Source organism: Artemia sp. Qi Xiang Cuo, chromosome 5 (assembly GCF_049724085.1).
Source record: "Artemia sp. Qi Xiang Cuo chromosome 5, ASM4972408v1, whole genome shotgun sequence".
Taxonomy (NCBI): Eukaryota; Metazoa; Arthropoda; class Branchiopoda; order Anostraca; family Artemiidae; genus Artemia; species Artemia sp. Qi Xiang Cuo.
The window spans coordinates 37503638-37518591 of NC_142798.1; the positions used below are offsets into that span (position 1 = coordinate 37503638).

The window sequence follows — 14954 nt, forward strand, 5'->3', positions numbered from 1 at the left end:
CTAAGCGATTTGAATCTATTTAATTCTGTAGGCTTTGGAAAGGCGAGCCTTGTTTATGTTTATGTGGTACGATTGGAAACGGCACTCATTTCTTCTTTGACTCCCCAGCATGCGTTTTAAGATCGTATTCAAATGTACTTTGAATTCGATGAATATGGAATAAGCCAGTCGTTTAGTTTAGTTCTTATTATTGTAGTGAACAGTGTTTTTGTTTTGATTAAAAGGCTTGTTTTTTATTTGTGTTAATTTACATATAAGCTTTTTTCATTCATTTATTTCCTTTGTTTATGTATTTGTTTTTGTATTTTTCCTTTTTTTTTGTTTCTTCGTATAATATACTCGCTATTGACTTAATCAAGGAATAAATTTCCTGTCTAAAATGCTAATAGACAAGGTTTGATCATTCTTGAGGTGCAAGTCGACTATTGCTTAGATCTATCTCAGACATGCTAACCAGTTTAATCATTTTACGATGGAAAGGATTGAAATACCATATGTCTTGTGAAAATAAGTCAAACATAGGACCCCAAGCTAGTGTAACTAGAATTTTAGTTTTAACGGGTTTTGGTTTTTGACATGGGCGCATGTCCTCATGATCAAAAAGAAAAAGTATATCTCATACTTTTGTAAATTTTATGGAATGCCAAATTTGATCCTTCTCGCTGTGCACGAGAACTTTTTTTTTTATCGAGGAATAAATATGAAATATAGAAATCTTTAAAACTGCGGTATTTAACTGAATAATGGAATTTTAATTTTGCGTAGTGGTTAAACTATTTTAGGGATTCATCAAGCAAGGGAGTAAATACTCTCCACTAATACATAATTAAAAATCAAAAAAAATTTCTAATAATGGTTAAAAATTGTAATCAAAACAGTTAGAACAGGAAACACGGCCTTTATAAATAGAAATTACGAGAAAAGAAGGAAGAGAACTAGGTTATGCATAATAGAAAACCTACTAGTAAGACTTGTAGACATAATCCCACCAAGTAAATCTTCTCGTTTCGCTACAGTTTTTGGAAAAGATTTGTGATGTACCCTTTTGTTTTTAGTTCAGCCGTATGTATAGACAAAAAGCAGATAGTATTAACTGGCTTATCAAAGCTTTTTCCTTTCAGTCTGCTGCCTATTTGATTAAAGATTTACCCTTTTTCATAAAAGATGGATTTGAAGCGTTTCTCTCCCACTTTAATTCAACACTTTTCGTCAAGACAAATATAAGTGATTTTTTATTTGATGGCTACGAAGATCCTTTGTTAGAGTTTGCATATCAGCTGACACCATATTTTCCTGGACTACCGGCATATGATCGTTTTGGCTGGTTCTACAACGTATGTTAAAACTCATTTTATTAATTTATGTGTTTTAGTTGTAAACTCCTGTAGAAATTTCTGACTGCTTTATTACTTGTTTAGACTCACTGCTCGTGGTGAATACATGCCATTAGCGATTAATTGTGGGAAGAAACTTCACAATTTCCCTCGCATTAATGAAAAGTACTCTTAAACGGAAGTTTTTTTTTGCGCATGGAAAGAAAGAACAAACCCTCCATGTCGGTGAATAATCGTTTGGAGATTGTCTAGTCCCGGGATTCCTAACGTGGGACACAGGCCCCACCGGTGGGCCATGGCAATATTGTGGTTGATCGTGCACATTTTCCGCTGACTATACTTTAGAGCTTTAATTAAAAAAAAAAAACATTTTTCATGTGAATGACGTCACATTCAAATGCACTTAAAGAGAGCAAAAAAGATGCCCGATAGTACTGCAATGATGCTATATATTACATAAAACGTGTTGTATTCAGACAAATTTTTTCATTAATATAGAATACGCCTAGAACCCAAAAAAGATACCAAGTTAATGCCTTTTAAGTTTTATTCAGGTGAATACACGTAAAATGTTAAATAACGAAATCTAATTATCGTGAGGGGGCATCAGGATGAAAAAAATTCCAAGGTGGAGCATGGCCCAAAACTGGTTGGAATCCACTGGTTTATTTAGAGGTATTGCTCTAGCGTTGCCTATAGTAAGGAGCCGTAACGCTTCAATGTATTGTTTTTTTTTCCCTGAGCCACTTCATATGGAAGGGATGGTCGTAAAAACTTTGAAGGGGATTGTTTGATAGGAAGTTGAAAGTTCTTGTTCCCCTTTAAGAGTCAAAAGGGATTGGGGCGCAACCAGTCCCCCTCCCACGTCCTTTTTAGCTAACCTCTCCCCAAAGACTTCTGATCAAAATTTTGAGATAGCTTTTTCGTTCCAAATAGTTTAAAAGTCAAACACCTCTCCCCTTGAGGATCACATGACCCCCCACAACCCCTAGGTAAGGGCTTTAAGCTATGCAAGTGTTTTATTGTCTGCGAATAGGGTTTCTTAGTGAAAAAGGGGGCATGTTTGATTCTGGGTCCCCAAAAGGGTCTAAGGCATTAAGGGAAAACTTTTAGGTAAGGTTGATTGGGTTTTGAACAAAATCTAAACTCTCTTTGTGCATGCTGGTTATCAAAGTTCGTCTCAGCAATATCTAAGGAACGGCTAAGGGCATTAGGTTGAGACTTTTAGTGCATATTGAGAGGGATTTTGAAAAGTGATTGTAGGACAACCAGGCCCAAATCGCCCTTTTTCAGATGCCCCCCTCCCCTCAACACTTAAAAAAATTATGAAAAGTTATTTTGTTCAAAGTTGTCAAAAGGTCCAATAACTATGCTTCTGGAGATACCATGCCCCCACAGCTCTCGGGCCACAGTTGTAAATAGTGCAATTTTTTCATCGTTTACGTAGAGGATTTATCATTAGAAAAAGGGGGAATGCTTGATCATGGGTGTCTCCAAAAAGGCTAAGGGTATTTTGGTGAAAATTCAGGGAAAGCTGAAGGGGATGTTGAACTAAATCAAAAAGCACTTTAAGCATCCAGGTGATCAAAAAGGCGCATTTGCAATATCTTGGGAATTGCTAAAGTATGAACTTTAAACTTTCAGGGCCACTACTATACTACTAATGGAAATGCAGCTGAGACTATTTGCGATTGCATTTACTTGCGACTTTGAATATGACTACTTGCATCTGCCACTACTTGCAACTATGACAGTGACTACTTGTGGCTGCGACTACTTCTACTTGGATTACTTTCAGGATACGTCAAAGGGGGTGTCACAATGTTTTAGTTCAGAAACTTGTCTCTGATTTTAATCATTACTATTTCCTGGTGACATTGGTTTCATCTTTCTTATCCACAGGTAGTCAGATGCCAGAATTGTTTTTCCAACCCCCCCCCCCTGTTCACAATGGAGTACTTGTGAGTACTTTTTTTTTTTTTTTTTTTCTCTCTCCAAAAGATACCATCTATAGTATATTCAATGCTATTGTGTCTGAGTTTGCATGTTTACTAACTTGAAAAAGTTTCTGAATTATTTTGAGGTCTTTTCCTGTTGTTGTTTGCCCTCTAAAGATAGATTTTTTTTTTGTCAAGTAGTGTTTGTATGACCTTCTCTAAATATTAGAATAAGCCCTTTTCCCTGGGTATTTTCACCAGCGCCATCTTTTTCCTGGGGTAGATCGACACGCCATCTACAGTATTAATTTTCTATAGCGCCATTTATGATTTCTTATCGTTAAGAAGCGCACTGGGAACTAGCTGAAGAGGGTAAGGAACCTCCCGCCAGCGACGTATTGTACCCGCCGGTATTAAGTTACCAGTAAATTGAGGGGGTCTTTACACTTCCCTTGTTCCTAGGTTTTTTCATTCAGTATTTATTCAGCACTCAGTGCTGATGGCGTGGAACACTGGAATGCTTGTTTATTGTCCTGCTCTGAATTCTGTCCAAAACAGTATCGAAAAAGGCTTTTTTGCAGATATTATGAAGAAACATATGTCTGAATTTTTCACGCTCGGCCAGGTTTCTGAAGCAAGGAGGCAACTCTTCCAGGTTTGCCATCCTGGGGAAATTCAGCCTAAGAGAGTGGGTACAAATGCGTAAGAGAGTGGGTCTGCCAGTCTTTTATTATCCGCCACCCTAGTGAAGTACCACTTATTCCTGCCGATGCTTTTTGTGCGTTGAGTTGCCGTGTAAACTCCTGTTTGTCTCCTGCCTGGAAAAATTGGACGTCCTCTGTCGTTAATGCAAGAGTTGTCTGTCTCTTCAAAACCGTTCTATGCAGTTATTCTAAAAAAAAAACACCTACTGACCTTAAAGATCCTATTGAGCGCAAAGAGACCCTTGATACCCTGGATGATCATGATGGTATCATAAGTGTGAGATCTGATCCTGTCAAGAAAAGGTGGGTAGTCCATACCCGAGATAAAGCCTCAGCCGTCTCTCTCGCCGCCACTTCAACTAGTCAGCTAAAAGTATCAACTCATTTCCTTAATCAAAAAGTGCTTGGTATTGTGAGTAACATTACTGTTGTTGTGCAAAAATCAGAGCTTATTAGTATGATTTCCGGTCTTGTTGATGCAACTAAAATTGGAAGTTCCGGATCCTTCCGCCTTGAATTTCTAGATAATGCTGCCTTAGATAAAGCTATAAATGAAGGTTTGTGTTTGAGATACGAGCTTTTTAAAATTAGACGTTTTCAGAAGTTACATCCTAGATGCTACTGTTGTCAATCGCCGAACCACATTGTCGGAAATTGCCTACTCCCATCGACTAATTAAATGTGTTCATCGTGCGCTGGTGGACATTGTAAGAAACACGATAATTTGAGCCTCAAAAGTCCGAATTGTTAGAACTGCGGGGAAATCATTTTTCCTATGGTCTCAGATGTCCAGTGTTAAAAAAAGCTTTGATTAAGGACAAGAAGATGATTGCTAGTGACAATAGATTTCGCTTTTTTTCACTTAATATTAACGGAACCAAAGACAAAGATTTTATAATTGATGAGCTTCTTGATTATGATATAGTTTTCCTACAGGATTATTTTCTAACTAAAGCCAATACAGATACTCTTAAACGGTCACCCACCCACCACACGTTTGTAAGTGAGGCTAAAAAAACGCACGGTTGATCCTCTGGGGGCCTTGCAACTTTAGTTCACCTCCCTCAGAAGCCTGAGCTTATTTCTTCTGATCATAATTTACTGGCAATAAAGTGCAGAAATATGGTCCTCATCAATGTCTATATGCCATGCAATCGCAAGAACATTTCTTCCCTATATGTCTTAGGGGTTTCTTGTAAGCGACTCAGGACACTTCTGCTAAGAGTGACCAATCAGGGATTAAATTGGATTGTGGCTGGTGATATTAATGTCAATCTTCTGTCCCAATCTGAAAGAAGTGACCTGTTTTTTGATGCTTTGCCTAGTGGCTATCAGTTAGTCAATAAAGATAAACAGTTTACCTACATTCATAACCGTGACGGCTCTAGATCAAACCTTGATCATATTATAGTTTCAAGGGGATATCTCGTGATTCCTCCTGTCATTGTCTTGGATGATAAAATTGACGATGATCACTTACCTTTAACTTGTGAAATTGAGTCGCCTGCTCTACTGGCTTATAACCGTTTTTCTTACAATAATAAATGGTTTGATGAGCCAATTTGTAAACGAGTAAATTCTGAAGTTTATGTATATGCTCTTTGCTCGTTATTATCAAGCCTGAAAGTGCCTTTTCACCTTTTACAAACCTCTGTAAGGTCATCGACAGCTAAGATTGATTTAAATTGTTACTATTACCAGATCGTGCATTGTTTGAAGTCAACTACTTCAGTTTCAGTTCCAGTTGAACATGTTAGATTTGGCACCAGAAAACCGTTATGGAATGTGTGCCCGGAAGTGAAAAAAGCTAAACAAGGCGCGAAGTTTTGGCTTCACCTTTCGATTGCTTTTGATGCCAAGTCTGGTGAAGTATTTAAAATTAAGCAAAATTCGAAACGTCAGTTTAGATCTTCTTTGCGTCAAGCCCGCCTGAATGTTTTGGATGGCCCCTCGGATCGGAAGTCTTGGTCCAATGTAATTAATAGCAGCAAGTGTGTGCCTGCTACCGTTTTGATTATCAAAATCAGTGATTTTGTTGCTCATTTTACTCGTGTTACTGCTACATTTAATGATTCTATCCAGTCCATTCTTTCTTCCTTATCGCATAATACTGTTCCTCGAGTTCTTTGGCAAGTCCATATATTGTCAATATCTAGTGGTGATACCTATCGGGCTTTTAAGAACGTTAAGAAATCAAGTGCTTCTGATATGGATGGTATGTGTTACAATTACTTCACCATTAAGAGTCCATTATTGTTAACACACATTCAGCTCTTATTCGAGATGTGTTTAGCCCAGTCGTTAGTTCCAGATAATTGTCTTTCGGGAATTGTAAAATCAGTTCTAAAAATGGGAAAGGACACAGACCAGTGTTCCAGTTACCGACCAATTACAGTTTCCTGCTTCATGAACAAGCTGTTCGAGTATGTCATATTGCCTGACGTTTTGACTAAATGTGATTTTTCTGATTATCAAGTTGGGTTGAGAGCCGGCTCAAGCCCATCATATACTTGGTCAGTTGCTAGTCTCGGCAAAATGCAAAAAAGGTCACTTTATTTTTGCTCGGTTAACACTCGGGTGCTTTTCACAACGTTGTACATTTGCAAGCGCTTCGCTGCTTAGTTAAAGCAGGAGTTAATTCTTCCATAGTAAAAGTTCTTCAATATTGGTATTCCAAGTTGTTCGTTTGGTTAAAATGTATGTCTGATATATCCGACTCTATCTCAGTAAAGAAGGGAGTCAGGCAAGGTGGTGTGCTGTCTCCATATATTTTTAAAACTGTGCTTGCGGACTGTTTGCGAATTCTGTCTCCTACCGTGTTTTTAGAAAATACTGCTGTTAGTCACATTGTCTATACTGATGATATACCCCTACCTAGTCATAATGTGTTAGGTCTCATAATAAGTTCGAGATGTTCTTATTAATGCTTTGAGTACAATTGGTCTTTCCGTAATGTTTCATAATGCAAATGCCTATATTTTAAAATTTCTAGTCCTGCTCCTTCTTTACATGTGGGTACAATGCTACTCAAGTGTGTCTCAAAGTTGAAATGGCTTGGGATTACTTTTTCTGATACACTTTCGACTACATGCTCGTCTCTGGTTGCTAGTGCTCTGCAGTGCATTCGATTCTCATATGGTAAAATCTCGCCTAATAGAGGGAGATACAGCCGTCGAGGCTTATGTAAACTTTACCATAGTTTTTGTTCTCCTGCAATTCTTTTTCTTTCCGTTTTGCAGCCTCTAATGCGCAAAATAGACCGTCTTCAGCTAAGGAGAGGCTATTTTAAATATTGTAAATTCCTGCTATATTTGCCAAGGTGGTACAGAAATCACAAGATTATTTCTCATTTTGGACTTATCAACCCTCTAGTGCTGCTTGACCACATTGATATGGACCTGAGGACCAATACTCCAAGGAAGATATGTGCCAGTGACCCCCTCACTTATTTTTTCCCAGATTAGTGATTCTATGGATATTGTTAAGTTATTTATGTTGTGTTTTCCTTATTATTTCCTTGTGGATTATATTATTTTGTTTTTTCTTTTTTTTACTCCGCATTTATTTTATATTGCGGGTTACAAATAAACTTACTTACTTAAGGTCGTTGAAACCAGTTATAGCAATTTAATACATGACCCTATGTATATACTCAGTGAAATTGCACATGATGCCTTGGAATTTGACATTAAATAAACCCGTCTAATCTACTATAATGCCAATTTGTGTCCTTAAATCCCCATTCCTTTTTCTTAATTTATTCCATCCTGAAATTTCTGCGTCTCCTTTGAAATTAGGTCATAATCTTCTAGTTTAAAATGGGATATCCATGTTCATAGTATTTTCCATGAAGCTAATGCTTGTAGATCTCCTCCAGAGCTATCTCCTGAATAAGTTTTGCGTGTCCCCATCCCATTCTTCAAGGATGTGTACCTCCTTTGTCCGCCTACATCTGGAATATGCTCGTCTTGTTTAGTACCCCGGCATTTTGCGGGAAGACCAGGATAAAATTAAATTCATCCAAAAAAAGCCCTGAGAAATATTTTCAAAGAAGGTAAGGTTCCATACTCTTTTCTTCTAAAAAAAAAGCTAAGTTTGAGACACCCAATCTTGTCCCCCATTCTCTGCTTGACTTCAAGATACGAAAAAAAATTTTGTACCTTATATTACGGACTTAATTAACAAAAAATCAAATTAATTTACTGCTTATTATTTGTATATGTTCGCTTTTCTTTTCCTTTTTACGCCTTAATTTACCCTTTTAATTTACTGGTTTTATTTTTTTTTTTTTTTTTTTTGTTTTTTTTTTTTACAGTGATGGCCCGTAAATTTATGTATGTATACACATGTTTTTTAATTTTTTATGGATTTGTTTCTTATTTTTCTTTGACAGTTTTGTTCAAATTACAGTACACTCGTTTGTCAGTTGTATGTGTTTGACTGTTTTAAACCTTGTTTGATGTTACTCTTTTTTCTCTCTCTTTTTACTCCGAATGCAGATTCAGCCCAGCCGGGCTTGTGATAGCCGTTTTTTTTAGATATATCTTTCTACTTGCGAGTCCGACTGCGATTGCAACTACTTGCGACTACGATTAAGGCTGCTTGTGATTGTGACTGTGACAATTTGTGGCTGCGACTACTTGCAACTGCTACTGTGGCTACATGTGACTGTAACTACTTGCGACTGCCATTACTTGCGATTGTGACTGATCACTATTTGTGACTACGAATGCGACGACCGTGACTGCTACTACTACTGCTATTACTGCGATTATGATCGAGACTACAATAACTGCTGCTACTTCTACTACTACAACCAGAACTACTGAACTAAATAAAATAGTATAAGTGTATCCTGGTTGTTAAAATCGCCAAAGGGCTTATCTGCAATATCTCACGAATGGCTAATGTTATTAAGTTGATAATTACAGGAAATGTTGAGGGGCAAGGTGAACTACATCAAAAGAATCTTATTTACATCCAGATACCGAGGAGGTTATTTCTACAACATTACAGGAACTCTTTTGGGTTTTAAGTTTAAATTTTCAAATAATGTTGGGGGGGATTTCTTGCTGAACTGGAAGACACTAGGTTCATCCCGGTTGTCAAAAGGGCGTATCTGAAACATCTCAGGAATTACATTAAAAGATATTATGTGTGTTCAGGTTGTTAAAATGGTGCTCGCAATGTTTCAGGAACATTTAAGGATACTAAGTTGAAATTTTCTGAGAATGTTGAGGCGTATTTTGAACTTAATCAAAGACACTATGTGCCTAGACACTCTGTCAAAAGGCTGTATTTGTAATATGTCATCAAAAGATAATAATATTTAGGTGACTACTTGTGACTGCAACTGCGACTGCTTGCTACTGCGACTGTGACTACTTGAGACTGCTAGTGTGACTACTTGCGTCTTCGACTACTTACTTGTGTGATTGTAACTACTTGTCACTGTGACTGTACTGCGACTACTACTACTACTCCAATTGTGACTGCGACTGCTGTGACTGTTGTCCAATTGTGATTATTGCCGCTACTGCTACTACTTCCACTGCTGGTACTATTTGTGCTACTACTACTTCAGATGCTGCTACTATTACTACTATTGAACTAAATCAAAAGAGTTTAACTGCATCCAGGCTGTCAAAAGGGCTTATTTCCATTATCTCTGAAAGGGCTTATATCATTAAGTTGAAAATTTCAGGGAATTTGTGAAGGATGTTGAAGTAAATCAAAAGACTATGTGTGCATCTTGGCGCTCATAAGAGCGTATTAGCAATATCTTAGGTGCTGCTAAAGATATTAAGTTGAAACTTTCTGAGAATGTTGAGGAGGATGTTGAACTTGATCGAAAGACACTGTGCATCCCAGTTGTGAAAAGGGCGTATCTGTGATTAAAGGTTTGCGGTGGGGTGGTGCTGGGGTATGCTAGATGTTCCACCGGACCACGTTGGTGCTCAAGTCATATAGACTTAATTTTTTTGCGTGATTCCGCTGCAAACAGGATTCAGCGTGTGATGCCAGCTTCACCAAATTTTCGCAGCTTTGAATTTTATCATTTTACTCTGAGCCAGAGCTTAGCTCGTTTTCGCATCAAGTTTGCATTAGCTCGTTTTTTTTTTCGAGGAAGGGCATAGCTCATATTTTGCGAGTTCTATTGTGAATTTTTGTAGCTTGTGCAGCTGGTACTTTAGCTACCTGAGCTATTAAAGGCTATTATGAAATTACTTGAAAAGAATACATGAAAAATTATTTGAGGGAAATTTAAAACTTGCCTTTTGTCGTATTTTTTGTATTGTAAAGTTAGTGGCCCAGCTTAGTAATGCAGTCTTTCTTTTACAACCTTGTTTTCTGATTAGACACTAGATGCCAGCAAAATTTCCTGAAATGAGATTTGTTCTAGTTCCGTGTGCAAGAAGATGCTCCGCATAGCCATGCTTCTAAATTTATTTTATCATGTAATATTCATCAGTTTTTGTTTCTACATGCCTACGGAATCAATAACTTTTTTTTCAGCGAAGTGGCAACCCATATTTTGATGGCATCTTCAACATGTATACCGGTGAGCATGATGTGAGCCAAGCTGCCGTAATCAAACAGTGGAACCACAAAGACAATATACCTTACTATCCTAGTCATTGTGGCATGCTTAATGGGTCTTTTGGCGAAGGCTGGCCACCAAAAAGAGCCAGAGATTCAATAAGCTTATTCGCCGTAGACCTTTGTAGGTTAGTTGCTTGATTCTTGCATCAACTTCGATAACCATAGAGGGGCCTACACCAGTAAAGTGAAACGAGTATAAAAACAAGTTTTTTTTCAAACAGTTCGTGGTAACGAACTGCAACTAAGGAGTGATGCGGCTCAATAGTAACCGAAACTGTAAAAAACTTGATATTAATAGATACATCAAAATAATCGAATATTGATGCTTATTCTAAGTATATAAAATTCATGAAGTTTATTGTTACCCATCAAAAGTTACGTGCCTGAGAAACTTTGCCTAACTTTTGAAAAAGGGGGGAAACGCCCCTAAGAATTCAAAGTCATCTTAATTAAAACACTCACACCATGAGATTCAGGATATCAGAAAGCCCTAATGTAGAGGTTTCAAGCTCCCATATACAAAAATGTGGAATTTTAAATTTTTTCCAGAAGCAAGATCACGGATGGGTGTAATCGAATTTCGATGCTTATTCTAAATATATAAAATTCATGAAGTTTAATGTTACCCATCAAAAGTTACGAGCCTTAGAAAATTTACCTAGTTTTTGAAAAAGGGGGGAAACACCCCTAAGAATTCAAAGCGATCTTAATTAAAACACTCACACCATGAGATTCAGGATATCAGAGAACCAAGCTCCCATATAGCTAAAGTACAGGTTTCAAGCTCCCATATACCAAAATGTGGAATTTTTAATTTTTTCCAGAAGCAAGATCACGGATGGGTGTTTTTTTTTTTTCAGGGGTGATCGTATCGAACCGGTGATCCTAGAAGATCGGGAGATGGCTCATTTGATCAGAAATCAAAAGTTCTGGTGCCCTTTTTAAGTGACCGAAAATACTGGACGGCAGCTCTCCCTTCCCACCCCCCTTTTTATCCAAAATTATCCGATCAGAATTTTTAGATAGCCATTTTCTTCAGCATGGTCGAAAGTTCTAATAACTATACCTTTGAGAATGACTTGAACCCCACAGTCTCAGGGGGAAGGGCAGCAAATTATGAACTTTGCCCATTGCTTACATAGAGTATTGGCTATTGGGAAGTATAAACACATTTTTTTTTGGGGGGGGGGGATTTTCTGGTGTGGGTTGCTTATGTGGGAGGATCTTTCCATGGAGGAGTTTTCGTGAGAGAAGGGAATTTTCCATGGGAGGGGTAGCTGGACTTCCCATCATTAATTTAAAAAAACTATCAGAAATTAAATAAAAAAAACTAGTTTTTTCAACTGAAAGTAAGGAGCAACATTACACCTTAAAATAAACAGAAATTATTATGTATATGGGGGCGGGGGTTGCTCCCTCCTTAGTATGTCACTCTTTACGCTAAATTGTTTTGAATTTGTAAAAAGCTTATAATTCTACTTCAACGGCCCAGAAGTGTATCAGGAGTCATTCTTAAATAATCGTAACAAAATGTCAAACTTTAGTGATAAGAGCGAGGTACTGAGGAGGGAGCAAACCCCTCATATACGTAATAATTTCTGATCGTTTTAAGTTTTAATGTTGCTGCTCACTTTCTTTTGAAAAAAAAACTTGTTTGTTTTTACTTAATTTAACTGTAATCAAGGAGCAACATTAAAACTTAAATCAAATTTAAATTATTCCTTATGTGAGAGGACTGCTCCTACCTCCCCCCCCCCTGCTCTTTACGCTAAAAAACAGTACTTCAAAAATACTTCTCACTCCAATTCAACGGCTCTTATGTTTGAGCACTCATTCTTAAAGAATTGGGACAAAAAATTAAACTTCAGCCTAAAGATCAGAGATTGAGAAGGGAGAAGTTCCTCTCATATACGGAATAATTTCTGTTCGTTTTACGTATTACTGTTGCTCTTTACTTTTAGTTGAAAAAATATGTTTTGTTTTTTTATTTAATTTGTGATCGTTTTTCTCATCATGCCCAGGCCTAAGCGAGATGTAATGTGGGACTTGGGGTTTAAGATTTTCTGTTAAAAAGGAAAACTTTTTCTGCAATAAGAAGGAAGATATCACTCTGCAGCATTTATATTCAGGCTTAATCTAAATGAAGGGATGCTAGAGATTAATTTTTACTTCCCCTCTCCTCAGACATTTTTTTTTTATACCTGTATCCTCATAGAAAGTCAGAAAATCTGGATGTAAAAGTGTATATTTTGAGGTGTCAACCCCCCCCCCCCCCCTAGTAACGAACCACCAACTTTCTTCCATAATAACTGATACGGAATCATACCTGACTTCACATAATTTTATATAACACGACCTGAATCAACTTGGCTAAATCTAGCTTTAAACAAGTGTTTTTATAAGCTGTTTATTTTGTGTAAACAGTGGCTCTACGTGATTCTTCGTGGACGAATGTGCCACCATATAGTCCGGGCGCCAACTGAAGCTATCTTGCTTATTTCCAAAAGTACATTTTGTGTCGGGTACAAATTTTCTGAGTGCATAGGTTTATAGAATAAATATCAGTGATTCTGATTTGCTCGGGTCCAGCTTTCCAGAGGGGCGGCATCATAAAAAAAAACATGCTTAAAAATATACGTTTTTTTTAAGTTTTCGAGTGATAAGAATCGAAACATGGCCAATAACTTTGGGGCTAGGCAGCAATCGTGCAGCAAAAAAAGTCTCGTATTTACAGAACAAAAAAAAAATCTAAATTTAGACTTTTTGGATATATCCAAAGTAAAGTTTTGTTAAATACTTCTGACAGAAATTAATGTTAGGCCTATATTTTGATTTCAAATTGAATTCTAATCCTAAAGATAAATTTATCTCTTAGTTAGCTATTTCAATTGTACATTAATGGGTAAATTTTTAGGCTGGAATTTGAAAAACCTATGTTCAGTTTAATTCTCAGCTCACTTGGGGTGTGGGGTCTAGGCTAGACAGAAGCGCAGTATTTTTTTTTACCTTTGAAAATACAGAAGAGTATAGCCAAGGCTAGTTTAATATGAAGGTAGGCTAATTCAAACTGAACTGCTGCTAATTCAACCGAGACTACAATGTTTATTCCTATTAAACAAAATTCTGCAGTCTTTTTGACGATAGAAAAATACCATGTTCCCTACTGGTTTAGGCCACAACACTCACAACTCCAGGGCCTGTCCCTGAATCTCTTCTTTGGCGAAGCCGCAGATTAGCTACCCCTGATAAAAATATCTTATTTTTACTAAAGCTTAATTTATAGCATCTAGAGTTAAAACATAAATACAAAATATTTTATACTAAAGCTTGATTTGTAGAACCTAGAAGATGTACAGAATCCTGTCAATGACATTTTTTTTTTAATTTCTGGAAGGAATATCTGCAAGTAATGATTGTAATATTTGGATATAGTATTGAATTCTGAATCAAAAGGGTATTTTTGTTTCTTAGTTATCTTATCATGTTAGTATATTCTGAATTAACCAATAAATTTGCAAAGTTTTTCAAAAGGTATGGCTTGGGGTATGGCAGTTCTCTGCTGGTCCTGCATGGGAGTTATCCAGTTACTGATTCAGGAGGGAAAATAATTTCATGAATTAGGTGGGTTTTTTTTTAAACAATTTAAGAAAATAATCAAGCATTAGAAAAACTGACATCAAAATCTGACAAACTAGAGCAATTTTAGGTATTGCTTTTATTGCTTTATAGAGTACTATGTATGGTATTATATTGACAGGTATCTGATTACAGGAAGTACAACTTCATTTTTTTATAACTCTTAAGGACCAGTGGCAGTATTTCTGCCTTTTGTGCAACTTCTTTACTGACTGGCTAAAAGGCCCTGAGGATAATGAAAACTCCAATTTTACTATCTTTTGAAAGTAAAACTTCTACCTTTGTTCTAGCCTGTTTGCTGGGATTGCTTTCCAATGCAGAGGAAAGGTAGCTTTAACAATGCCATATATCAATACAAGTTGCTGTACTGTAAGCTTTCTAAGAGAAGCATATCACATCCAAGGAGATGCCATATAAGCATACAATGACAAGAATGTCACATTTTTACTTTTCAAAGCTTCCATCTATCATTTGCTAAAATTTACCATTAAAATTTAGTAAGGTTTTCCTTAAATTCTTTTAAACTTTAAATGATTAGCAAAAACTGGCTCCTTTTGGTCAATTTTGACACCTTTTAGTTTCTCAAAAGGTATGGCAGTCCTGTTCTGCCCCTGCAAGGAAGTCATTTAATTACTGATTTAAAAGGGAAAGGAGTTTCATGAATTTGGTGACTTAGTTTTTTTTAAATAAAACATTGAAAATTGAAAAAAAAAACACAACCAATTATTAGCAAAGTCAAC

At 36.8% G+C, this 14954-nt stretch overlaps 1 protein-coding gene across 1 annotated transcript in view; it reads left to right on the forward strand.

Moving 5' to 3' along the window:
* The window catches only part of LOC148952104 (protein croquemort-like), a 127321-nt gene that overhangs the window by 91145 nt on the left and 21222 nt on the right, over positions 1 to 14954 (forward strand). The window contains exons 5-6 of the mRNA XM_089089547.1: positions 1122 to 1334; positions 10492 to 10703. Coding sequence (XP_088945673.1) covers positions 1122 to 1334; positions 10492 to 10703 — 425 coding nt within the window. The remainder of the gene's footprint in view (positions 1 to 1121; positions 1335 to 10491; positions 10704 to 14954) is intronic.